Source organism: Phyllostomus hastatus, unplaced genomic scaffold (genome assembly GCF_019186645.2).
Source record: "Phyllostomus hastatus isolate PE091 unplaced genomic scaffold, TTU_PhHast_1.1 phas_scaffold_501, whole genome shotgun sequence".
In the NCBI taxonomy this organism is placed as follows: domain Eukaryota; kingdom Metazoa; phylum Chordata; class Mammalia; order Chiroptera; family Phyllostomidae; genus Phyllostomus; species Phyllostomus hastatus.
This window is the reverse complement of record NW_025334033.1, coordinates 1,639,793-1,666,564: the sequence shown is the minus strand read 5'-3', so window position 1 is coordinate 1,666,564 and position 26,772 is coordinate 1,639,793. Positions and strand designations below refer to the sequence as shown.

Genomic DNA, 26,772 nt, shown 5'->3' with positions numbered 1-26,772 from the left:
AGTGAAAATCAGCTCATGAAGACTGGGAGAGGAATCTGTAGTGTATTGATGAAAAAGTGAACCTACAAGGAACATAAAGGATCATGATGTGGCAGGAAAAGAAAACTCCAAAGGTTTCTTATGCTCTGTAACTGTAACACTTGCAAAGTTTCACACAGGACTGTAGAAGCTGACAAGTCGTAACCAAAGCAACAGCCAGTTACTCAAGGTCATACACAGACTCCCATGATAAGCTCCTCGCTCCTTGCTTCTGCAAATTCCTCCTGAGTTTTCTCTTTGTCTCCCATATAAGGTAGCTGGACCTAACTTCCGCATTCGGCTTCTGTAACCTTGCTTCACCACGTAGGTAGGAAGCCCTGGACTATTTAAACCCCGGGAGAGTGAGGATCGGTGCTCAGAGGATTTGGATGTTAGCCACCCGCTTTGGGCCCCCGGGTAATAAAGTTCGTGCTTCATTATCTCCCCGCGTGTGGGTGGATTTTCCACAACAATGAAACATGTCCCAATTCAGGGAGGAAAAGAAATCTTCAGTAAGCAATCCTAAAGACATGGAGATCTGTGTATTTCCTGACAAAGAATTAAAAATAATCATCTTTAGAAAGCTTATTGAGTTACAAAAAAAAATTATAGGCAGCTAAGTGAAATCAGGAAAGCAATATTTGAACAAAATGAGAATATCAACAAAAAGATAGATATAGTAGAAAAAGAGTCAAACAAAATATTGGAGTTGTATAATACAGTAATTGAACTGAGAAGTTTAACAAACCTGAAGACATGTCATTTGAATTTATACTGGTAAGAGGAGCAGAAAAAGCAAAGAATGGTAGGGAGTGGACAAAGCCTATGGGACTATCAGACTCCATCAAGAAAACTAAAATATATGTCATGGTAGATCCAGAAACAGATGAGGGGGTGGGGGAAGGAGTGTAAAGTCTATTTTAAGAAATGGTGGCTGAAAATGTCTCATATGTTGGGGAGGAAATCAATATCAGAATCATGAGGTCATAGGACTCCAAGCAAGTTTAACTGAAAGGGATTTTCAGTGAGATGCATCATAACCACATTGTCTAATATCAAAGACAAAGAGAGAATTTTGAATGCAGCAAGAGAAAAGTGGCCCCTTTTATACCAGGGAATTCCCAGAACGCTGTCAGTGGATTTTTCAGCAGAAAGCTTGCAGTGCCAGCAAGACATGGGATTATGTCTTTTAAGCCTTGAAGAGAAAAACTGCCAAACAAAAATGCTATACATGGCAAGTTGTCCTCCAGAAACAAAGGAGAGATAAAGCTTTTCCCAGACAAACAAAAACTGAGGGAGTACATCACCCCTAGTCCTGCCTGATAATAAATGTTAAAGAAAGTCTTTCAAATTGAAACAAGAGGACACTGATTAATTGAATGGAAAATATAGAAATATAAAGCTCACTAGTAAAGATAAATATATAGTTAAATATAGAATAGGCTTATACTGTAATGCTGGTGCATAAATCACTTTCCAACTGTTCATACAATGATTAAAATAAAATTTTAAAAAAGTTAAAAGACAAAGGTAATACAAGTTACTGATTAAATTAACATAATAGATATGCAAAATAAAAAATGGAAATTGTGAAATCAGTATTATAAAGTGAATGTCAGGGGATGAAAAACCAAAATTGTAGAATTTTTTAATGTGAAATAGGAGACATTACAAATAATACCACGAAAATGTAAAGATTCAGTTCCAGCCAAGATGGAGGCTTAGGTAGAGACCCTTCACTTCCTCACACAACTGAAAGGAGGATAACAACCAATCTGAAATCAATAAGTAACCAAAACCATCAGAAAATCAAACTTCAGAAAACTCTAACAACAAGGGAATTGAGAAAGTCAACCAGAACAACCAGATCGGTAGGGCAGTGGACCCCATGGGCTGACTCAGAAAAACTAAGGCAACATACCTGACCTTGGGTGCAGAGCAGGCTGCCAAGCTTGGTGGGCTGTGCATGAGGGGCTGAATCAGGGGATTCCGGGGTGGGTGTGGGCTACAGCCATTGTGGTGGTAGGGGAAGCTCCCAGTCTCACATGAGAGTCCATCGAAAAGTGCACTAGAGATGACAGCTGCACTGTCCCCTCTCTGACCCCTCCCCTACAAAGAGTGCTGCAGGGCAGCAAGAAGGATTACCCTGCCTGGGTGAATACCTAAGGCCCCATCCCCTTACAAATTATTAGCTACATCAAGACAAAGAAATATGACCCAAATGAAAGAATAGAGTAAATCCTCAGAAAGAAAGGTAAGCAAGGAGGAGATGGCCAAGCTATATGATGGAGAATTTAAAGCCCTGGTAATCAAAATGCTCACAGACCTGATTTAGCTTGGTCAAAAAATGAAAAAAACAAAGGAAGGATAACCAAAGTGAAATAAAGCAGAATGTTTAGGGAACCAGCTGTGACAGGAAGGGAACCAGGACTCAAAGCAATGATTTGGAACAAAAAGAAAAAATATATATCCTTCCAGAACAAAATGAAGAATAAGAATTTGAAAAAGTGAAGAGACTCTTACAAACCTCTGTGACAACCTGAAACATTCCAATATCTGAATTATAAGGGTACCAGAAGAAGAAGAAGAAGACCAAGAAAGTGAAAACTTATTTGAACAAATAATGGAGGAAAACTTCCCCAGTCTGGAAAAGGAAATAGACTTCCAGGAAGTTCAGGAAGCTTAGAGAGTCCCAAAGAAGTTGGACCCAAATAGGAACACACCAAAACACATCATCATTAAGTTACCCAAGATTAAAGATAAAGAGAGGATCCTAAAAGAAGAAAGAGGAAAGAAGAGAGTTACCTACAAAGGAATTCGCATTAGGCTCTCAGCTAATTTCTCCAAAGAAACCTTACAGGCAAGAAGGGGCTGGAAGGAAGTATTCAAAGTCATGAAAGGCAAGGACCTACATCCAAGATTACTCTAACCAGCAAAGCTTTCATTTAGAATGGAAGGACAGATAAAGTACTTCCCAGATAAGGTCAAGTTAAAGGAGTTCATCATCACCAAGCCCTTATTATATGAAATGTTAAAGGGACTTATCTAAGAAAAAGAAAATAAAAAATATGAACAGTAAAATGACAACAAATTCACAACTATCAACAAATGAAGCTAAAAGGAAAGAAAAACAATGAAAACAAAAACTAAGCAAACAACCAGAACGGAAACAGAATCAGAGAAATGGACATTACATGGAGGGATTTTGGTGGGGAGGGGGAAGGGAAGAGTAGGGGGGGAAATGTACAAGGAAGAAGAAGCATGGTTAGTAGGCATAAGGTAGACAGGGAGAGATAAAGATAGTATGGGAAACAGAGGACTCAAAGAATTTATATATGCAATCCATGAATATCAACTAAGCGGGGAGTGCTAGAGGGTTGGTGGGGCAGGGCAGAGGGGGATAGAGGGGGAAAATTGGGAAAACTGTTATAATCAATAAAAATATTTTAAAAAGAAATATAATCATAATGATTACTATGAAAAATTATATGGCAAGGCTTTCAGTCAAGATGGAGGTGAATATAGTATGGACATCCTCCTATAATCATATCAAAATTATAGCTCAGCTTCAGAACAACCGTAATTCAGAACTGCCTCCATCTAGCTGAATGGAAGTCCTACAACTAAGGATATAAAGAAGCCACATCTCAGACAGGCAGAAATGCAAAACAGGTTAGTCCCACACCCACATGTGGTAAATACAAATTGGGATTGATATCTCAACTGTGGAAGTTCCCACTGAGAAGTGAACATTCCCAATCCACTCCAGGCACATCCCCCATCCAAGTGCTCTAGTGCTGGGAAGAGAAATCCCCATAACTTCTGGCTATAAAAACTGAGGGCTAAGTGAGATCGAGGGCTTCTAGAGTCCCAGGTGTTCCTCTTAAAGGACCCACAAAAGGACTTACTAGGACTTATTCACTCTGAGCTCCAGTGTTGGGACAGCAGCTCTGAAGGCACCAGGGGCATATCGGGAGGAATTGTCTAGCATTGGGGCAAGATCTTGAGGGGCAGCTTACTCTGAGACAAAAGTGCTGACAGTGGTCATCATTCCTTTTTTGAGCCCTTCTTCCACCAAGCAGGCAGGCGATTACCATATCTGAGTCCCCATCAACCTGGCCATCACTGCTTGCCCCACACTGGTCATTCCCTGACACCCCACCACACCCAACCTGTGGGTCAACCCAAGTTGTTTTCAGTGGCTTTTCCATACAAACTGCCTGTCTTAGCTCATGTTTCAGACTTTCCTAAATTTTCTTAACCAGGCAGTATCAAGTCTCTGGATCATGCCTCTTGTTAAGTGGTCACAGGCTGGGCACTAGCAGAAGCTGGCATTAGTTTGCAACCTGGCCTCTCCTGGGAACCTACAAGCCCAGCGCAATTAGCATCCATCTATAGATTGTTTTAGCTCATATCGAGTGGCCATGGGCAAGGGTGACTGAGTTTGGACTGTATCTCTTGGGAGGCCCAAGAACCAACGCACCCAGTGGACAGATTCAGCTCATGTCGAAGCACTACCCAACCACTTCCACAGATGACACATTCAAGGGGCAGATTCAGCAGGCACCAGAAAGTTCTGCTTCCTAGAGTGGGCATCTGCACAGCTAAACTTCCATGGTGGTTGGTGGTTGAAGCCATTCTTTGCAGAAAGTTAGCCTGGGGGTAAATCCCTCCCATTGACATGCCAACAGTAATCAAGGCTCAACAAGAACAGGAGAGTATACACAGCCCACATGGCAGAGGTTACCAGGAGTGCCGAGCTTGGGTGAACAGAGAGGCTGTGCCACTGCATCCTATAGGACACCTACCACATTAGGCCACTCTACCAAGCCTGGAAGATGTAGCAGCTCTATGTAGTGCATAAAAACCAACACCGGGAGGCTGACAAAATGAGGAGACAAAGAAACATGTTCCAAATTAAAGAACAGAAGAAAACTCCAGAAAAGGAACTAAACAAAATGGAGACAAGCAGTCTACTGGATATAGAGTTTGGAATGTTGGTTATCAGGATGTTGAATGAACTTAGGGTAAGAGTAGAAGAACTTAGTGAGAACTTCAAAACAGAGATAGAAAATAAAAACAGAACTAGAAAACACACACACACATGCACACACACAAATGAAAAATACATTAACTGAAATGATTTCATTACAGGGAATCAACAGTGGAGTAGATGAAGCACAGGATCAAATCAGAAATTTAGAAGCTAAAGAAGCAGAGAACACCCTATTGGAAGAGCAAAAAGAAAGAATCCAAGAAATGAATAAGGTATAAGAAGCCTCTGGAACAACTTCAAGAGTACCAACATTTGCATCATGGGGATGTTATAAGAAGAAAGTGAGCCAGGTATTGAAAAACTATGTGAAAAAATAATTACAGAAAACTTCCCTAACCTGGTGAAGGAAATAGACATACAAGTCCAGGAAGCACAGAGAGTCCCAAACAAGATGAACCCCAAGAGGCCCACACCAAAAGACATCATAATTAAAATACCAAAGATTAGAGACAAAGAGAGATTCTTCAAAGCAGCAAGAGAAAAGCAATTAGTTGCCTTCAAGGGAGCTCTCAAAAGACTGTCAGCTGATTTCTCAATAGAAATTTTGAGAGCCCAAAGGGATTGGCAAGAAATATTAAAAGTGATGAAAAGTAAGACCTACAACCATGATTATTCTATACAACAAAGCTATCATTTAGAATGTTTTAAAAATATATTTTATTGATTATGCTGTTGTGGAAAATCCACCCACATGCGGGGAGATAATGAAGCACAAACTTTATTACCCGGGGGCCCAAAGCGGGTGGCTAACATCCAAATCCTCTGAGCACCGATCCTCACTCTCCCGGGGTTTAAATAGTCCAGGGCTTCCTACCTACGTGGCGAAGCAAGGTTACAGAAGCCGAATGCGGAAGTTAGGTCCAGCTACCTTATATGGGAGACAAAGAGAAAACGAGGTGGAATTTGTAGAAGCTACAGAGCACAGGAGCTTATCATGGGAGTCTGTGTATGACCTTGAGTAACTGGCTGTTGCTTTGGTTACGACTTGTCAGCTTCTACAGTCCTGTGTGAAACTTTGCAAGTGTTACAGTTACAGAGCATAAGAAACTTTTGGAGTTTTCTTTTCCTGCCACAATGCTATTACAGTTGTCCCATTATTTTCTCCCCTTTATTCCCCTTGCCTTGCACACCGCCTCCCACCAGTATTCCCCGCCTTAGTTCATGTCCATAGGTCATACATATAAGTTCTTTGGCTTTATCTCCTATACTATTCTTAACCTCCCCTTCTCTATTTTGTACTTAGCATTTATGCTTTTTATTCCCTGTATCTTCTCCCCATTCCCCTCCCCCTCCTCACTGATAACCCTTCATATCATCTCCTTTTCTATGTTTCTGTTCTTGTTCTAGTTGTTTGCTTAGTTTTTTTGTTTTGTTTTGTTTTTTAAGTTCAGTTGTTGATAGTTGTGAGTTTGTTGTCATTTAACTGTTCATAGTTTTGATCTATTTTTCTCAGATAAGTTCCTTTAAAAAAATTTTATATATTAATGGTTTGGTGATGATGAACTCCTTTCATTTTACCTTATCTGGGAAGCACGTTATCTGCCCTTCCATTCTAAATGATCATGACTTTGAATACTTCCTTCCAGCCCCTTCTTGCCTGTAAGGTTTCTTTTGAGAAATTAGCTGATAGCCTTATGGGCACTCCTTTGTAGGTGACTGTTTCCTTTCCTCTTGCCGCTTTTAAGGTTATTTCCTTATCTATAACCTTGGGCAATATAATTATGATGTGCTTGGTGTGTGCTTTTTTTGACACAGCTTCTTTGGACTCATTGAGCTTCTTGGACTTTGTGAAAATTTGTTTCCTTCATCAGATTGGGGAAGTTCTCCTTCATTATTTTCAAATAAGTTTTTAATTTCTAGCTCTTCCTTTCCTCATTCTGGCACCCCTATGATTCAGATGTTGGAACATTTAAAGTTGTCCTGGAGGTTCCTAAACCTCCCCTAATTTTTTTTAATTCTTATTTCTTCTTTGTGTTTTGGTTGAATGTTTATTTATTCCTTTTGTTCCAAATTGCTGATTTGAGTCCCAGTTTCCTTTCCTTCACTGTTGGTTCTCTGTGTATTATTCTTTATTTCACCTTGCATAGCCTTCACTTTTTACTCTATTTTGTGACCATACTCAACCATTTCTGTGATCATCCTGATTACCAATGTTTTGAATTGTGCATCTGATAAGTTGTGCATCTGATAACTTATCTTCATCACTTAGTTCTATTTTGGGAGATTTGATAAGTTCTTTCACTTGGACCATTTTTTTTTTTTGGTCTCTGCACACCTGTTATGTTCTATGGGGCAGAGCCGTAGGTTTTCACTAGGTGGGTTAACCCTGCATTGTGTCACTGTATATGGGGGAGGGTTAGAGAGGGAACAGTGCTCCTTTGCTCCTTGCTAGGCTCTTTTCCAACTTTCAGTCACTTCCCCCACTATCCACAAGCAAATTGTGCCCTTTTGGTGCTGATTCCAAGTTGGGTGGGTTTGTGTATGTTCTAGGATCATGTGGGTCTCTCCAAAGAACTCTCCTGTGAGATTGGGAGTTTCTCCTGCCACTGAAACCCCAACAGGTTATTCCAGTCAGAGGTTTTGAGGCTTTGTTTTCCTGCAATAAAACCCTGGATTACACAATGTGTCTGGTCCCACAATTGTTCCTCCCAGTTTATCTGCACGCAAATGTGGCATTGCCTGGTGTGCCAGCCACTGCCTCACCTGCCTGGTGCTCCAGCCACTACTTTGCCTCATGACCTCTGCTCTGGCTGCCTGTCTCCATCCTTCCTACCAGTCTGGATGAATGTTTTTTCTTTAACTCCTTGATTATTGGACTTCCATACAGTTTGATTTTCTGGCAGTTCTGGTTATTTTTTGTTTTTAAATATGTTATTGTTCTTCTTTTGGTTGTGTGAGGAGGCAAAGTGTATCTATCAATGCCGACATTTGGCTGGAACTTGCTATCATTTAGAATTGAAGGACATATAAAGAGCTTCCCAGATAAGAAAAAGCTGAAGGAGTCTATCATTCTCAAACAAGTATTACATGAAAAGTTAAAAGCTCTTCTTTATGAAAAAGAAGACAAAAGATAAGAGTATGAATAATAAAATGGCAATAAATACATATCTATCAACAATTGAATCTAAAAACAAAACAAATGAAGAAGTAGAACAAAAAAAGGCTCAAAGATACAGAAAACATTTTGAAAGTTGCTGGGTGGTTGAAAAAGGTGAAGGGATTAAGAAGTACAAATTGATAGTTACAGAATAGTTGTGAGAATGTAAAGTACAGCATAGGCAATATAGTCAGTAATATTCCAATAACTATGTATGGTGTCAGATGTCTAATCACTGGGCCACAGAGCTGAAATAAATATAGTATTGTGTGACTACTGTAGCTTAAAAGTATGTTTTTAAAGTAAAAAAATATATGCCAACAAATTAGACAACCTAGAACAAATGGACAAATTCTTAGAAATATGTGACCTACCATAACTGAATTGTGAATAAATTTAAAATTTGAACAGAAATTATATTAGTTATCAAAAACTGTTCAACAAAGAAAAGCCCAGGACTAGATGACTTTACTGGTCAATCCTACCAAATATTTTTAAAGTATATTTTATTCATTATGCTATTACAGTTTTCCCAATTTTCCTCCCTTTACCTCCCTCCCTGCATCCCCCAACCATTCAACATTCACCCCACCTTAGTTCATGTCTACGGGTTGTACTCAGAAGCTCTTTGAATTCTCTGTTTCCTATACCATTTTTGACCACTCTCCATCTATTTTATGCCTACCAATTATGCTTCTTACTCCCTGTACCTTTTCCTCCCTTCCCCTCCCCACTGAAAACACTCCATGTGATGTCCATTTCTCTGATTCTGTTCTTGTTCTGGTTGTTTGCTTAGTTTTTGTTTTCCTTGTCTCTTCTTTCTTTCTTTCTTTCTTTCTTTCTTTCTTTCTTTCTTTCTTTCTTTCTTTCTTTCTTTCTTTCTTTCTTCTTTCTTCATTTGTTGATAGTTGTGAGTTTGTTGTAATTTTACTGTTCATAGTTTTTGGTCTTCTTCTTTTCCTTAGATAAGTCCCTTTAACATTTCATATAATAAGGGGTTGGTGATGATGAACTCCTTTAACTTGACCTTATCTGGGAAGCATTTCATCTGCCCTTCCATTCTAAATGATAGCTTTGCTGGATAGAGTATTCTTGGATGTAGGTCCTTGCCTTTCATGACTTCAAATACTTCCTTCCAGCCCTTTCTTGCCTGTAAGCATTCTTTTGAGAAATCAGCTGATAGTCTTATGGGAATTCCTTTGTAAGTAACTCTCTTTTTTCCTCTTGCTGCTTTTAAGATTTTCTCTTTATCTTTAATCTTTGGTAACTTAATGATGATGTGCCTTGGTGTGTTCTTTGGATCTAACTTCTTTGGGGTTCTCTGGGCTTCCTGGGCTTCCTGGGAGTCTATTTCCTTTGCCAGATTGGGAAAGTTTTCCTTCATTATTTGTTCAAATGAGTTTTCAGTTTCTTGGTCTTCCTCTTCTCCTTCTGGCACCCATATAATTTGGATATTGCAATGTTTAAAGTTGTCCCAGACGTTCCTAAGTCTCTCTTCATTTTTTTGAATTTTTGTTGCTTCATTCTGTTCTGGTTGGATGATTATTTCTTCCTTTTGTTTCAAATCATTGATTTGAGTCCTGGTTTCCTTCCTGTCACAGCTGGTTCCCTAAACATTCTTCTTTATTTCACTTTGGGTATCTTTCATTTGCTCTTTCATTTTGCAACCAAGTTCAATCAGTTCTGTGAACATTTTGAACCCTCCATCATATAGGTTGGCTATCTCCTTATTGCTTAGCTCTCTTTCTGGAGTTTTGCTCTGTTCTTTCACTTGGGCCATATTTCTCTGTCTCAGTGTACCTGTTAAGTTGTAATGAGGTGGGCCTTAGGTATTCACCAGGGCAGGGCAACCCTCCTTGCTGCGCTGCAGCCCTGTCTGTGGGGCAGGGGCCAGAGAGGGAACAATACAGCTCATCTGCTTGGCTTTAGCTCCACTTTCCAACAAACACTGGTGTGAGACTGAGAGTTTCTTCCACAGTGTCAACCCCTGCCACAGTCCATGGTCAACTCTAAGTCTCAGTTTACCATTCAGTCAGACCCACCTGCACAGTCTGCCACCTTGCCTCAGTTTTTCTCTGTCCACTGGTCTTACTGGTCTGGTTGGTCTGGCTAACTATTTATTTAATTCCTTGGTTGTTAGAGTTCCATGAAGTTTAATTTTCTGACACTTATGGTTGCTTATTGATTTTAGATTGGTTGTTATCCTTCTTTTGGTTGTGTGAGGAAGTGAAGGGTTTCTACCTATGCCTCCATCTTGGCCAGTACTCAGTTCTACCAAATATTTAAAGAAGCATTAATGTAAATTCTTTTCAAACACTTTAAAAAATTGAAGAGCAGTGAATACTCTAATTTTATAAGGACAGTATTACCTGATACCAAATCTAGACCATGTGTGTACCATTTCCCATTTCAAAATCAAGTAATGGGCCAGAAAGACTCTATGATTACCATAAAATAAACTTTTACCTCTTGTAACTTCTGGTTTATGCCTTCTAAGGGGGAATTTTAATATGTGGATTTCTGAATTACAAGGCAAATTGAGTTTACAACCTCACACTATCTCTTCAATTAAAGGTGCAGGATTGATTGAGAAGTAAAACCTTGAAAATCAAAATGGGGAAATATTGGCATATTTCAATAAAACTAAAACATTGAAATATCTAAGTTTTTTCAATCCTTTTTACTGGTGGAATCATCTTTTATTTCTGTATCTGAAGAAATTTGCCTCTGCTTAGCTGAAAAAACTGTACTGGCCTCTCCAGTGTTGGTTGCCATACAGGGGATTGCTGAGAATCCTCAATTTCTGCTCTGTTCTTCCCACATTGCTCTAGTGCTATAATCAGGCTCAGGTCCCAGCAATCTCCAGTGAGTCAGGGACAAAGTAGGATTCATGAGAAGATGCAGCACACACTAAAATAATTGCAAGATTTTACATATTTATATTAATAGAAATATGGAACATATGTATGGGAATGAATTCTAAGGGCGTTGGACCAGCTGGAAGGAATATTATGTTGGATTGGGCCATACTTAATGATATTATGGCACTAAGCAATGATTCTGTGTTCAATATGTTAACTCAGATGGCTGATAGTGACTGTAATACTTTGCTTTAATTGGTTGACTGCAAACTTAGACCCAAAGCTAGCATACATAAAATGAGGTTGATCTGACAGAAACTCCTTAGTTTATTATAGAAGATAGTATTGTTTTTATTTATTTTATTTTTTTATTGTTGCTCAAGTACAGTTGTCTATATTTTCCCCCATCAACTCCCCCCACCCCTGCCCTACCCATTCATGCCTCTTGATGTAATTTTTCCTCCCTGTTATTCTTATTCAGTTATGATTTGCTTTCCTTGTTACTCAAGGGCCATTTTTTGTTTTATGGCCAAAAAAAATTGTAGTAAGGGAAGGGAGTGGTAATTTACAGAAAGAGATGTCACTCCCAAGTGACCAATTAACCACTTTTCTCCTTAGTAATCCTGGGAAAACCAAAATGACTCTAGCAGACAATTCCCATAACAGACTGATATCTGGCTGGCAATACCAAATCTCTGCAGTTCTACTTGGTCACTACCCAAGCATAATTAGTGCTGTTAATTAACTGCCTTTATGATGGCAGCATTTTGTGTAACTCTTCACACAGGGGAGAATTATGCAACAGACAGAAACTTTCTGAATTGTTCTGACTTCCTGAAGATGCAGTTGCCTTATGTCCTGAGGCAAAGAAGCAAAATTTTCCTTGTTTATTGCATTTCAGTATAAAAAATATACATGTACTGATAGGGTTAGCCTCTTTTAATGGTAGGTGAATGTAGGCTTTCAAACAACTGTGACAAGAGTGTATAGGTTGGAGGTTTTGTGCTGCACCTTGTTCACCAAACTTTGACTTTAATTTTATTTATTATTTTTAATTACAAAATAAAATACACAAAAGGTGACACAAAATTTATAGCATAATCAATTTTATAAAATAATTGTTACTCATCATTATATAGAGCTATATAAGCTGTCCCATCTCACAAATCTTCTTTGTGACTTATTCAAATTACAATCACCTTTCTTCTTAAAAGTAATAACAATTCTGTTGTGGTAGAATCTTCTTTGCATATTTTTATAGCTTTATCTTCTAAATGTGCATCCCAAAACACTATAGTTTGTCTTGGTCTTGGTAATTTTTTTTATTTGACATGCCTTTCAAATATTTTCTAATATAGCGATTTCCCTCCAACCTTTTTCTTTTCCTCATAATTTACTTGTTGAAAATCTTGGATATTTCAGCACTTGATTTCCCATACTCTGAATTTTACTGATTGCAGACACAGTGCAGTTCAACATTTCCATTGATTTTTGTATTTTATTTATATTTCAGCTGCAACCAGAGGTTTGACCAAACATGTTTGATTCCACTTCCATTAAGATTATAGGTGATCAGGAAGCAGTTATGACTTTCCCCTCCATTATTGTGAATGCTCCATATGTATATATATGTGTGTATGTATGTATATATAAATAAATACATATTATATATACACTATATATATTGAGAAAGAGAGGAGAGAGAGAGAGTGATTAAATTGATAATACCAATACAAATTCTATTCAACCCAGTGGGCTTCTTTTTGCCTTTCCTTATTACATATTTGGTTCTTTTTTCATTCTCCCAGTGAGAATCTTGGATCCTAACAACACAAAATTTATTTATTCACTTGCTTAATCCTACAATGCACATAAAATTATTTTCAAATTAAATTGTTTCCCTAAAAGTTAATTGGATTAGTTCTTATTTTTAAATTTTTTTAATTTCTTAAACTGTTGTTCAAGTACAGTTGTCTCCATTTTCACCCCATCATGACCCCCTGCTCCATTCATTTCCACTTCTCACTCTCAAACCTAACCCCTTTGGCTTTGTCCATGTGTCCTTCATACATGTTCCTTGATGGACCTTTCACTATTTTCTCCCATTATCCCTCACCCCCTCCCCTCTGGTTACTGTCAGTTTGTTTTTTATTTCAGTGTTTCTGGTTATATTTGCTTTGTTGATTAGGTTCCACTTGAAGCACCAATTAACAAAAAACCTATGCACCCCAATGTTCATAGCAGCACAATTTATAATAGCCAAGTGCTGGAAGCAACCTAAGTGCCCATCAGTAAATGAGTGGATGAAAAAACTATGGTACATTTACACCATGGAATACTACACAGCAGAAAGAAAGAAGGAGTGCCTACCCTTTGCAACAGCATGGATGGATATGGAGAGCACTATGATAAGTGAAATAAGCCAGGCCATGAAAGACAAATGCCATATGATCCTACCTATAAGTGGAACCTAATCAACAAAGCAAACAAGCAAGCAAAATATAACCAGAGACAGTGAAATTAAGAACAAACTGACAGTAACTAGAGAGCAGGTAGGAGGGGTTAAAGGGGGGGAAGGAGGAGGGGATTTCAGGAACAACTATAAAGGACACATGGATAGAACCAAAGGTGGGTAGGATGAGGGTGGGAGTTGGGGAAGGCTGGGGTTGGGGGTGGTGGTGGGGGCGGGGAAATGGAGACAACTGTACTTGAACAACAATAAAAAATAAAATAAAATAAAAAAGAAAAGAGCAAAAAATATTTTATATGTGTTGTGGGGTGAGGGTTCAACTTCCTTTTTTTGCATATGGATAGTCAGGTCTTCCAGCACCTTTTGTTACAGTTATTGCAGTTTTTAGTTTCAGTTTGTCTTCTTTTTATAATTTCTACATCTTTACTGATATTCTTGATTTGTTCCCCCTTGCTCTATTGGTTTTCTATAGCTGTTTGTATTTATTTAAAAGTTTATTTAAAGTTTTTGTTTAGTAAATGCAATGTCTGTGCTTTCTCAGAGACAGTTTCTGTTTATTCCTCCTGTGCATAGGCTGTATTTTCCTTTTTTATTTGCATGTTTCTCATTTTTTTAAATGGATATTTTGGATGGTATAATGTTGCATTTCTGGCATTCAGATTCCTCTCACCCTCCAGATTATTTTTGTTAATTTCTGTGGGATATTGCTGTTTTTTGTTTTGTTTTGTTTTTTTTGTTTAGTGACTTTTAAAGTATTTGTGATTTCTGTATTCTTTGTTATGGTGGGTATCTGAAATCTCTGTTCCTTTAGTATGTGTTCAGCTGGAGATTTAAAAGAGATTTTCTTGAACACCAAGAGCCAAAAAAAGGAAAAAAAATGAAGACAGAGGGGAAAAATAATTTAAAAAACCCTCTTCCAGTCTTTGCTGGTTGGTTATCGGCTTGTGCACTCCTTCAATACCTAGGCCATGTGTAACTCTGCATTAGCCTTTACTTTCTGCTAGAATGAGCCTATAAATCAGCCAGAGGTGAAAGCTTATGGTCCTCTCAGGCATATTTTGAGCATGTGTTCTGCCTTGGGGATGCATATTGATTTCTCGATTCCCCACTATAGAAAAGCAGGGGTATTTTTAGAACAAAATATTGTATTATTAAGATAAACTTCATAGAAAAGCTTTATAGATCAAAAGTTCTATTTATATTTATTGATTCAATGTCCAATTATGCATCAAACACTGAATGGGCACAGCAACAGGCTGCACACATAAAGCAAAATGGACACTTAGATCCACTTCTATCAAATGATTTGACTTATGTGAATAATGGGGGGAGAGGAGATAACTCATGAAATATTCGCAGAAACTAAACTGGCAGAGATGTCAAGTTAATAAACTGGACAGTCACCCATTTCCAAAAAGTCCCTCTCATTGTTTTAAAAGTGTTTAAAACCTGAACATGAACCTTGTGCCTAGCTTATAATTTTCCCAAGAAAGCAAAAAGTGCAAAGAATTGTAGACTAATATTAGTATCAATTTTCCATGCAAAAATGATCAAGAATTTGTTTGAAATGCCTTATATTATAAGCTGAAATAAACTTGGAAAACTGTCATTATACTGAAGTTTTATACCATAAATCCAAAGCAGCCTATTTCTGAAGCATTGCCATTCTGATTCCCTAAGATGTCTTTTCTACAGTGACTTCAGGTATAGCATTACACACGATCATTTGTGTTGGGACTGTGTGAACCCCATGGACCTCATGGTAAAAAAAATTAGTAGCACAAAGTCTAAATAAGCAGTTTTGAATAACTTTATTTCCCAAAACAGTCACCCCAGTTTTTTCTCACAGGCTTTCAGAGATGTATGGTTTGCTTCAATTGTAATCTTTTGTCACAGATGGCTGTTATTCATTTGCCTTACAGTATTTTTGAAGGATATCTTTTCTACTTTGAGTTAGTTTTGACTTAGGTAAAACAAAGATAAAAGGCTTTCATCACTTCTTCAGGTGGCTCTCAGACAGGTTAGAACAAACAAACTCAATTTTGTGAGAATAAGGTCTGTCCTGCTGCCCCTGGAGCCATGATCTCAGAGATTGATGCTTACATGAGGAAGGGGATAGGGAAATGGCAAAACAAACAAACAAACAAACAAACAAACAAAAACCCCACAAAAAACCCTACAAAGCTATTCAACCAATTTTGTTACTTTTTTCTTTATTCACCATTCACTTGGTTGCCATAAGCCTTCGACTATTTCCCACAGTTCGGACAGTTGATTGTGTGTGATTGCTTTTGCCTGACTTGCCAGTATTTCTGTAGAGTAATGACCCCTTTGATCTACTTACTCTGCTGTTTGTACTGATGTCAACACAGCTCATTTTTCATTTACCAGATGTTTGGTCTTTTTCTTTAAAGTTAAGAGTTATTTATGTATTAGTAATATGTCTTGACTCTGATGTATGTTGTGAATACATACTCCCAATCTGTCTTCTGAATTTGCATTTATTTTTACAGTGTATTTTATTGATTATGGTTGATTATAGTTGTCCCATCTTTTTCTCCCCTTTCTCCCCTCTCCACCCTGCACCAACCACCCTGCCCTCAGCATTCTCCCACTCCCTTAGTTCATGTCTATGGGTTGTAAATATAAGTTCTTTGGCTTCTCTATTTCTTATAATATTCTTAACCTCCCCTTGTCTAATTTATGCCTACCAATTATGCTTATTCCCTATAGCTTTTCCACCCCATTATCCCCTCCCCACTGATAACCCTCCATGTGATCCCCATTTCTGTAATCCTGTTCTAGTTGTTTGCTTAGTTTTTGTTTTTTAGGTTCAGTTGTTGATGGTTGTGAGTTTGTTGTCACTTTACTGTTCATAGTTTTTGGTCTTCTATTTCTTAAATAAGTCCCTTTAACATTTCATGTAATAAGAGTTTGGTGATGATGAACTCCTTTAACTTGACCTTATCTGGGAAGCACTTTATCTGTCCTTCCATTCTAAATGATAGTTTTGCTGGATAGAGTAATCTTGGATGTAGGTCCTTGCCTTTCATGACTTCAGATACTTCTTTCCAACCCTTTCTTGACTGTAAGGTTTCTTTTGAGAAATCAGCTGATAGTCTTATGGGCACTCCTTTGTAGGTAATTCTCTCCTTTCCTCCTACTGCTTTTAAGATTCTCTCCTTATCTTGTTTAATTGATTAATTAATTAATTTAAAAATTATTGTTCAAGTAAAATTGTCTCCATTTTCAGTCCATGCCCTCCTCCTGACCCATCCCCACCTCCCACCATTGAATCCCCCCTTTAGTTTTATCCATGTGTCCTTCATACATGTTCCTTGATGGTCCCTCTATTATCCCCTATTATCCCTCTTTCTCCTCCTCTCTGATTATTGTCAGATTGTTCTTTTACTTTCTCTTCTTTTTTTAACATATTTTTTGTTGTTCAAGTACAGTTTTCTACTTTTTGCCCTCACCCCTCCCCACCACCCCAGCCCTCTTCACCTCCCTTTCCTGTTTCCACACCCCTTGTTATTGTCCATATGTCCTTTATAATAGTTCCTGCAAACCCTTCACCCTTTCCCCCTATAATCCCCTCCCCAGATTGTTCTCTATTTCAATGTCTCTGGTTGTATTTTGCTTTCATGTTTGTTGGGTTGATTAGCTTCCACTTATAGGTGAGATCATGTGGTATTTCTCTTTCACTTCTTGGCTTGTTTCACTTAGCACAATGCTCTCCAGATCCATCCATGCTGTCACAAAAGTTAGGAGCTCTTTCTTTCTTTCTGCCGAATAGTATCCCATCTTGTAAACGTACTATAGTTTTTTCATCCACTCCTACTGATGGGCACTTAGGTTGTTTCTAGCACTTGGCTATTGTGAATTGTGCTGCTGTGAACGTTGGGGTGCATAGGTTCTTTTGAATTGGCGTTTCAGAATGCTTAGGGTACAGTCCCAACCATGGTATTGCTGGGTCAAAAGGCGGTTCCATTTTTAGTTTTTTAATGAAATTCCATGCTGTTTTTCACAGTGGCTTCACATGTCTGCATTCCCACCAACAGTGCACTAAGGTTCCCTTTTCTCCACAACCTCTCCAACGCCTGTTGTTTATTGCTTTGTTTATGATGGCCATTCTGACTGGTGTGAAGTGGTATTGCATTGCAGTTTTAATTTGCATGTCTCTGATGACTAGTGATGTTGAGCATCTTTTCATATGTCTCTGGGTCCTCTGTATATCCTCCTTGGAGAAGTGTCTGTTCAAGTCCTGTACCCATTTTTTAATTGGGTTGTTTATCTTCCTGAAGTGGAGTCATGTGAGTTCTTTATATATTTTGTAGATCAGACCCTTGTCTGAGATATCTGCAAATATGTTTTCCCACATTGTTGGTTCTGTGTTTATTTTAATGCTATTTTCTTTCGCTGTGCAAAAGCTTTTTATTTTGATGAGATTCCCATTTGTTTATTATTTCCTTTATGTCTTTTGCTGTAGGGGACATATGGGTGAAAATATTGCCGTGTGGAATATCTGAGATTTTTCTGCCTATGTTCTCTTCCAGGACTTCTATGGTGTCATGACTTATATTTAAGTCTTTTATCCACCTTGATTTTATTTTTATGTGTGGTGTAAGTTGGTGGTCGAGTTTCATTGTCTTGCATATAACTGTCCAGATGTCCCAAAACCATTTGTTAAAGGGACTATTTTTACTGTATTTTATGCTTTTGCTCCCTTTGTTAACTATTAATTGGCCATAAAGACTTGGATTTATTTCTGGGCCCTCTGTTCTGTTCCATTGGTGTGTGTGTCTGTTCTTAGGCCAATACAATACTCTTGATTATAGTGGCCTTGCTATATAGTTAATATCAGGTATTGTGATCCCTCTTACTTTGTTCTTTCTCAAAATTGCTGTGGCTATTTAGGGTCATTTATGGTTCAATATAAATTTTTGAAATGTTTGTTCTGTATCTGTGAAATATGTCATTGGTATTCTAGTAGGATCGTGTTGATGGATTATCTCCTTATCTTTAAACTTGGGTACCTTAATTATGATATGCCTTGCTGTGTTCCTCCTTGGGTCCAATTTCTTTGGGACTCTCTGGGCTTCCTGGACTTCCTGGAAGTCTATTTTTTTTCACCAGATTGGGGAAGTTCTCCTTCATTACTTGTTCAAATAAGTTTTTAATTTCTTGCTCTTCCTTTACTCCTGGTCCCCTATGATTTGGATGTTGGAGGGTTTAAAGTTGTCCCAGAGTTCCTAAGCCTCTCCTCATTTTTTTGAATTCTTGTTTCTTTATTCTGTTCTGGTTGTATATTTATTTCTTCCTTTTGTTCCAAATTGTTGATTTGAGTCCCAGTTTCCTTCCCTTCATTGTTGGTTCCCTGTACATTTTCCTATATTTCACTTTGTATAGCCTTGATTTCATGACTGAGCTCAATCAATTTTGTGAGCAACCCGATTACCAGTGTTTTGAACTCTGCATCAGATAGGTTGTCTCTCTCCTTGTTGCTTAGCTCTTTTTCTGAAGTTTTGATCTGTTCTTTCATTTGGGCCATATTCCTTTCTCTCAGCACATCTGTTATGTTGTAAGAGGTGGAGTGTTAGGTATTTGTCAGGAGGGGCAACCCTCTTTGTGGCATTGTGGCTCTGTCTTGGGGGAGGTTCAGAGAGGAAACAATGCTGCTCGCTCCACTCTAGCCCTGCTTTCCAAGGAACTCTCCTGTGAGACTAGAGGCAGGAATTTCTCCTGCCTTCTCAACCCCCCAGGATTTTAAAGCTAGGGGTTTTGAGTCTAGCTCCCTGTCCACCAGCTGCTGCCTTACCGAGGGTCCTCTCTGCCCAACTCCACCCATCCTACTGGTCTGGATAAATGTTTCTTTAACTTCTTGGTTGTCAGAGTTCCATGCAGTTTGATTTTTGGCAGTTCTGGTTGTTTATTGTTTTTAAATTGGTTGTTATCCTTTTTTCGTTGTGCAAGGAAGCGAAGCATTTCTCCCTATACCTTTATCTTGGCTAGAACCGAATTTGCATCTATTTAAAAAATATTTTGGGTTGCAAAAGTTTTTTTATTGCTTGTTATTGTTTTAATTCATCAGTTAAAAGTCTCACCTGGGTTTAGTCTCATAAAAAGATTTTCCTTATACTCAGGGTTTTCGGGATATCCACTTGTATTTTATACAGTGTATCTTCATGTTTCACATTTGGATTTCAAATCTATTGCAGTTTATTCTTATGTATGATATGAGAAATGAAGTCTAATTCATTCATATTTCATTTAGAACTAATATTTCATTTAGAGTTTTTGCCTCAATCTTAATGGGTAATATTGGTCTAAAATTTTGTTTTTGTACTATTTTAATTATTTTGGATACAATGTTTGCCCTTGTTTCATGAAAAGAATTTGGAAGTAATATTCATTTTTAAATCCTAGAAAACTTTATTTTTATTGAAAGCATTTAATTTATAAAGGCATGTTAGATTTCCTTGTGAACTAATTAAACTTGGTGTGTATGTGTTTTTGTGTTATCATTTCCTCATAAATGTCTGAATATTTTCTAGAGAAATTGGACTTTTTAAGTCTTATACTTCTATGGGGGTGAGTAGTGGGGAAATAATTTCATACATAAATAGTTTTTACACTTATTTGTACAGATATATACAATATTATTTTAAATGACTTTTTATTTGCTTATTATCAATAACTATATCCTCTTACCATTTATTATTTGTTTATTCTTTATCTTGTTTTGTCCTTGATAAAAATATAATTGCCCATTTTGTAGATTTAATATACTTATCTGATATACTTTTATTTTATTTTATTAATTTCTATTGCTATCTTGTTTTTTTCTTATAGTTTCTGTTTATTTATTGTTTTGGATTCTTTTTAAATTTTAAAGAGACAATTTAATCCATTTCTTTAATTCTTTCATTTTTAATTAATAAATGTGGTTAAGGCTATAGGTTCTCTTTTGACCACTACTTTAACTGTCATCTCAGCTCTTTTGATAGATGCACTGTTCTATTATCACTATTTTTCTCTGTATTTCCACATTCATCCTAGAGTTGAGAGCAGGCTTCTAAATTTCAAGACCAATGGGCCCTTTCTTTCTCTCCCTGTCTTTCTTTCCTGTTTTTTTTCTTTTGTTTTTTATTAAAGACATGTACTATTCTTATACATGTCTTTTTATACTTTTTACTATTATTTTTTAAATTTAATTTTTATTGTGTTTTTTTTTCATTACCATTTAGCCCCCTTATACCCCTTCCCTCCAGCAATAGACAGCAGTGTGGTGATTGCTGGGGGGCCCTTTGTTTCTAAAATTTATTTTCAACTTATAGTTTTATTACATTGCTATCAGAAAATACTTTTTGTAGTATTTTTACATTGTGACACTGATGTTTTCTTTGATAATAAGGGATCAAATTTTGTAACTGTTCCATGTGCACTTGAGAAGAAGGTATATTTTATGTAGTAAATACACAAAAGATGAAGAGAAAGAAATTGAAACAGAACACTACAAAAATCATCAAGTAATAAAGGGAAACAGCAAGAGAAGAAGAAAGGAAATGAAGCTACAAAACAATCAGAAAACATTGAATTAAATTGGAATAATTTGTCTTCATGTATCCAAAGTAAGAGAATAAAATTATTTAACCAAAAGACACAGAGTGACTGAACAGATTAAAAAAGCATTAGATTGTTATATTTTTGTCTTAAGCACTTTTTACCCCTCTTCAAATTCACTGTGTAAACTTGGGTATATCATTCAAAATCTCTGGGCCTGTTATTAAAATGAGTTCACTTCATCAAAAGCTCTCCAAAAAGTTCTCAGAACTCTGAGTATGATTTTCACCTTTATGTGAAAGAAATGTCCCAAATTAGGTTTCATTAGGGTTGCAGGAAGGAGGCAAAGAAGTGAGTAAGAAGACTAGTTTGGGGGAAGTATGGGGAATAAGATCCACAAATAGAAAAAAAAAAGACTAGATTAGCACAGAAGACTCAGGAGAAAGATTTAACCCTTATAAATACTAGGTTGTATAACACAACAATATTATTCATACAACTCTTCTAAATTTACGCTGACCTCATGGAATCCTTCCATTGTTCTTGAAGATACACACACAGTTGAATTATGTTGAATGGATTCTTACTAATATAAGCATCTCATTGTCAATAAAGTGATATAATTTGTTTAGTTCTGATAATATATTCCACTTTTGTCATTGTGCCTATCTACATAAGTAGAAGAGACTACAGCAATTTGCAAGACAAATAAGAGAACAGATTTCCCTTTTACTTGCACATTTTCTTGTAGCATAAAATTTCTAAGAGAATAAAATCTATACAAACTTTCTTCCCTAGTAAGCCACTTGGTAAATTAAGATCCATTTTTATGAAAATGATCAGTGGCAAGTGAAGATATCTAGAAATAGCCATCTTGAAATTTGAGTACTGAGATTAACTCTCATAGTTTCAAAAAAGAATTCTGAAAATAACAATTGAGTTAAGGGCTATTGTCACAATTTCTTGTCTCACTTAGCTATTTTTCCTACCTCATTGAGCCTAATGGTGATTTTTTAAAAAAAGAATGATAGTAAAACAAATAAGAAAAAATTGTAAAATCAATATCCAGATGAGTTAACAAGACAGAATAATTATGCTTTAGATTTGATAAAAGAAGGATAGCTTATAACATTGATGACCAATTTTGGAGAAAATACCTTTATCAATAATAAATTCTCAGTTCTTATCATTTATTATTTTATTGGGCATCTTTAATTACTATGCATAAGTTAAAACAACTGAGTTATCACAATTCATGTTTCTTCAGCTACTCATAGAAATACATCCAAGTGATCTCTCAGTTGTGCTTCCTTGACCACTAGACTTTCCAGGTTTTACCTGAAAAATGTCAATTGGTTTCTTTGTCCTAAGCACCCTAGCTTAAGAACAGGCATGACAGATAAGCTGAGATGTGTGTGAGTACCTTCCTCTAGGTAATAAGTTCCTTCAAATACGTTTAGAATTATAGACACTTTTTAAGAGTGAATCAAGCCAGAACACCATATGATCTCATCTATAAAAGGAATCTCATGAACAAAATAAACTAATGACCAAAATACAACCACAGTCATGTAAACATGGAACAGACTGAAAGTAACCAGAAGTGAGGGGAAGAAGGATAATGGTGGAAAGAAGGGGAAGGAACTGGACAAAACACATGTATGAATGACCTACAGACATGGACAACAATGTGGGAATTGACTGTGGGAGCAGAGGTTGGGCTGGTCAGAGGGGGGAAAACTGGGACAACTGTAGTAGAATTACACTAAAATGATTTAATCAAAAAGAGTGATCAAGAGATGATTTAAGGAAGACTATAAGGCAACAAAAATTTGCTGTTGAGAAAAATGTAACAGGCACATTTTACATAATGCAAAGTACAAGAGACTATTTGTAAAAATAACATTGTCCAAAACACATTGACAACAGAGACTGGAAAAATTCTTAAGAGTTGTAATATAGCATTGCCTTCCTATTTATCTTACTTAAAGGACAGTGAGGATGAGAACTGATTGTTCCTTGATTTTAACGTATGTTCATTTATCTAAATTTATATATTATCCATTGGATCCACATAATTTCCATAAGAAATATTAGTTGATTTCCAGTGTTACTTTTTATCACTATGAACACAGTGATAAAGGAAAATCATGTGTATATACATGTATATATTTATATACACATTGAAAATTGCATACAGTAACTACAATTTAGGTTTATAGGTTAGATTGAAATACATAACACTATTTTTTATAACTAAGAAAAATTGCTGTAACTCTATCTGAAAATGAAATCCTTTGATTCAATACCTCTTTTTCTGTTTCTGTAAACTTCTAAGTTTTTCAAAGGTAGTAATGAAATTGTACATATCCCATGTGTTTATGGTGGCCATGAAAGTCCTTTTGGTTCATGACACTCATCTTATGTTCTTGTCAATGAAATCTGTCACATCATCTCCCTAGAACTTACAACTTGTCCAGTCAATCTTCTCATTGCCACTTTCATATCTCTGTTCCTTAAAGTATAAATGGCAGGATTTAAGACAGGAGTGACAACAAAGTCCACAATGGAAAAAAATGTATCCAATGACTTGGTAGGGAAAGGCCACACATAGAGAAACATGCATGGAGTGAAAAACAAAACCACTACTGTGATGTGAGCTGACAAAGTAAAGAATGCTTTGGACAAATCCTTTGAAGAATGTTTTCTGACAGTGACCAGAATAAAGATATATGACATAATTAAGAAAAAGAAGGTTCCCATAGATATGAAGCCACTGTTGGCAGTGACCACAAATTCTAGTTTATAAGTAGCCATGCATGCAAGTTTAATAATCCTAGGAAAATCACAATAAAAGCTCCCCACATAATTAGGACCACAGAAAGGTAAATTTATGACAAAAACAAACTGAAACACAGCATGAATCACTCCAATGATCCAAGCAGCCACTATCAAAAGCACACACATTTTGGGACTCATAATAGTTAGATAGTGGAGAGGTTTGCAGATTGCAGTGTACCTGTCATATGCCATGGCTATGAGCAGTGCCATCTCCACTCCTCCCATGACATGAATAAAGAACATTTGTATCATGCAACTGTGGAAAGAAATGATTTTACAATCACTGAAAAGGTCAGATATCATCCTAGGAACTGTGGTAGATGAAAGGCCCAGGTCAATGAGTGATAGATTGGCCAGCAGAATATACATGGGGGAGTGTAAGTGAGAATCAAAAATCACTGTGAACACAATGAAGAGGTTTCCTAGGATAATTCCCACATAGAATAGAGAAAAGAAAAGAAAAAGAAAAAACTGCATTCCCAAGGATTGTGCCAGTCCCAGTAACACAAATTCAGTTACCACAGAGCCATTTACTTGGTCCATTGAATCATAAAGAAGGGAAGACTCTGAAGTGACCTGAAAGAACAGAAAAAAAGGAATCAACTTTTAGGTACAGAAAATAATGTGTTAAATGTTGATAATTTAAAATTGGTCACTAAGAGGAGTCAATATGACAGGCGAACCAAGAGGCAGAGGATGTGACGCTCATTTCCTCCCAGAACAAAACTGGAATTACAACTAAAATACAGAGCAATCAACTTGAATAACCAACTGAAGACTAGCTGAAGATAAGTTATAAACAAAGATTACAGAAAGTGGCCACATCAAGACTTGTAGAAAGGGTGGAGATGTGAAAAGGGCTGGTCCTACACCAACAGCTCCCATGGGCAGCTGCTGAAATTCTGGAGGGATATCTCAGCTGCAAAATGTCCCTCTGAGAAGCATGGGGTCTCAACCACAGGCAGGGCTCCCCACCCAGAACATCAAAGCCTGGAAGAAGTGTTTACATATCTGACTGAAAATCAGTGGGGATTCTGTCCCCCATGGAGAGACAAGAGTCTACTACAGTCACAAGTGCTCTCCTAAAGGGCCAGTGCACAAAATCTTGTTTGCAGCTACTTACTTACACTGGGCTCTAGCAGAGAGGGTGGAGCAGACTACAGTTGAGTGAGGAGAGACTAAGGCTTATGGCTCTGGGGTGAGAGCTGAAGGGAAATCTGCCAAGATCCCTGTGCCTAGTCCCTGTTTTATACTGCAAATGACATATTTCTTGGGTGGAGCACTCTCCTCTATATGGCATCAGCCTTGGGGAATGCAATAGCCCTACCTATTACAACTGGGAGCCGGACTCCAAGTTGCCCCACCCTGGGGAGCTTGTACCCTACTGAAGAGTTAGCAGTCTGGGCCAGGTTGTAGACATCTGGGCAGACTCAAAGGATATCAGTAACTGAGTTGTGTAGTTTTGGGGTAGGGGGTCATTCACCCCATTTTTCTGTAAACCTGACTGATGCCTCCATCTCATGGGAGATTCATTAGTGCCACCAAAAATAAAAACTGCTAGAAATGATAAATTAATTCAGGAAAGTAGCAGAATATAAAAGACATATCCAGAAATCAGTTGCATTTTTACATGCCAATAATGAACTATCAGAAAGAAAAACTAAGAAAACAATTCCATTTACAATTGTGTCATAATATACCTAGGAATTTAACCAAGGATGTAAAAAACATGTACTCAGAAAATTATAAGACATTGAAGGCAGAACTTGAAGAAGACACAAATAAATGGAAGCATATACAGTGTTCATGGATTAGAAGAATTAACATAATTAAAATGTCTGTACCACCCAAAGCATTCTATAGATTCAGTACAGTTCCTATCAAGATACCAGTGGTGTATTTCACAAAACTAGAACCAACATTCCAAAAATTTATATGGAACCACAAAAGACTCTGAATAGCCACAGCAATCTTGAGAAAGCTGAACAAAGTTAGAGGAATCATGCTACCTGATATCAAACTATACTACAAGGATACAGTAATTGTCACCCTGATCACTATGGCTCAGTTGGTTGAGTGTAGTCCTGTGAAACAAGAGGTCTCTGGTTTGATTCCAGGTCAGGGTGCATTCAAGAGGCAACCCATCGATCTTTGTCTCTCACATTGATACTTCTCTCCTTCTCTTTCTCCCTCCTTGCCCCCTCTCTAAAATCAATCAATCAATCAATCAATCAATCAATCAATCATGGTACTGGCATAAAAACAGATGTATAGATTGATGGAACAGAATAGAGAGCCCAGAAATAAACACTTTATTACCTTTGTGGTCAATTAATATTTGACAGAGAGGGGCAAGGACATACAATAAAGAAAAGATAGCCTCTTCAACAAATTGTGTTGGAAAAATTGGACAGATACATGCAAATACACCATTTGCAAGAGTAAACTCAAAATGGATGGAGGACATACGTAAGATATGAAACCACAAAAAATCCTAGAAAATAACATAGGCAGTAAAATCTCTGGTATTCCTTGTAGCAATATTTTTTCTGATATACATCTTTGGGCAAGGAAAACAAAAGAAAAAAACAAATTGAACTACATTAAAAAGTTTTCACACACCAAAGGAAACCATCAAAATGAAAAGACAACATACTGTGTGAGAGAACATATTTGCAAGTGATACATCTGATTAGGGTTTAATATTGAAAATTGATAGAGAACTTATAAAACTAAGCACAAAAACCCCAAACAATATAATTTTAAAAATGGGCAAAGGACCCAAATAGACATTTCTCCAAAAAGGACATACAGATGGCCTATAGATATATAAAAAGATGATCAATGCCACTAATCATCAGAGAAA

At 37.1% G+C, this 26,772-nt stretch overlaps 1 protein-coding gene across 1 annotated transcript; it reads right to left on the bottom strand.

Moving 5' to 3' along the window:
* Positions 1-23,510: 23,510 nt before the first annotated feature.
* LOC123808658 (olfactory receptor 4F6-like) lies at positions 23,511-24,458 on the bottom strand. The gene has a single exon (XM_045823444.1). The coding sequence runs from the start codon at positions 24,447-24,449 to the stop codon at positions 23,511-23,513; it is 939 nt and encodes a 312-aa protein (XP_045679400.1). The 5' UTR covers positions 24,450-24,458.
* Between the last annotated feature and the right edge of the window lie 2,314 nt (positions 24,459-26,772).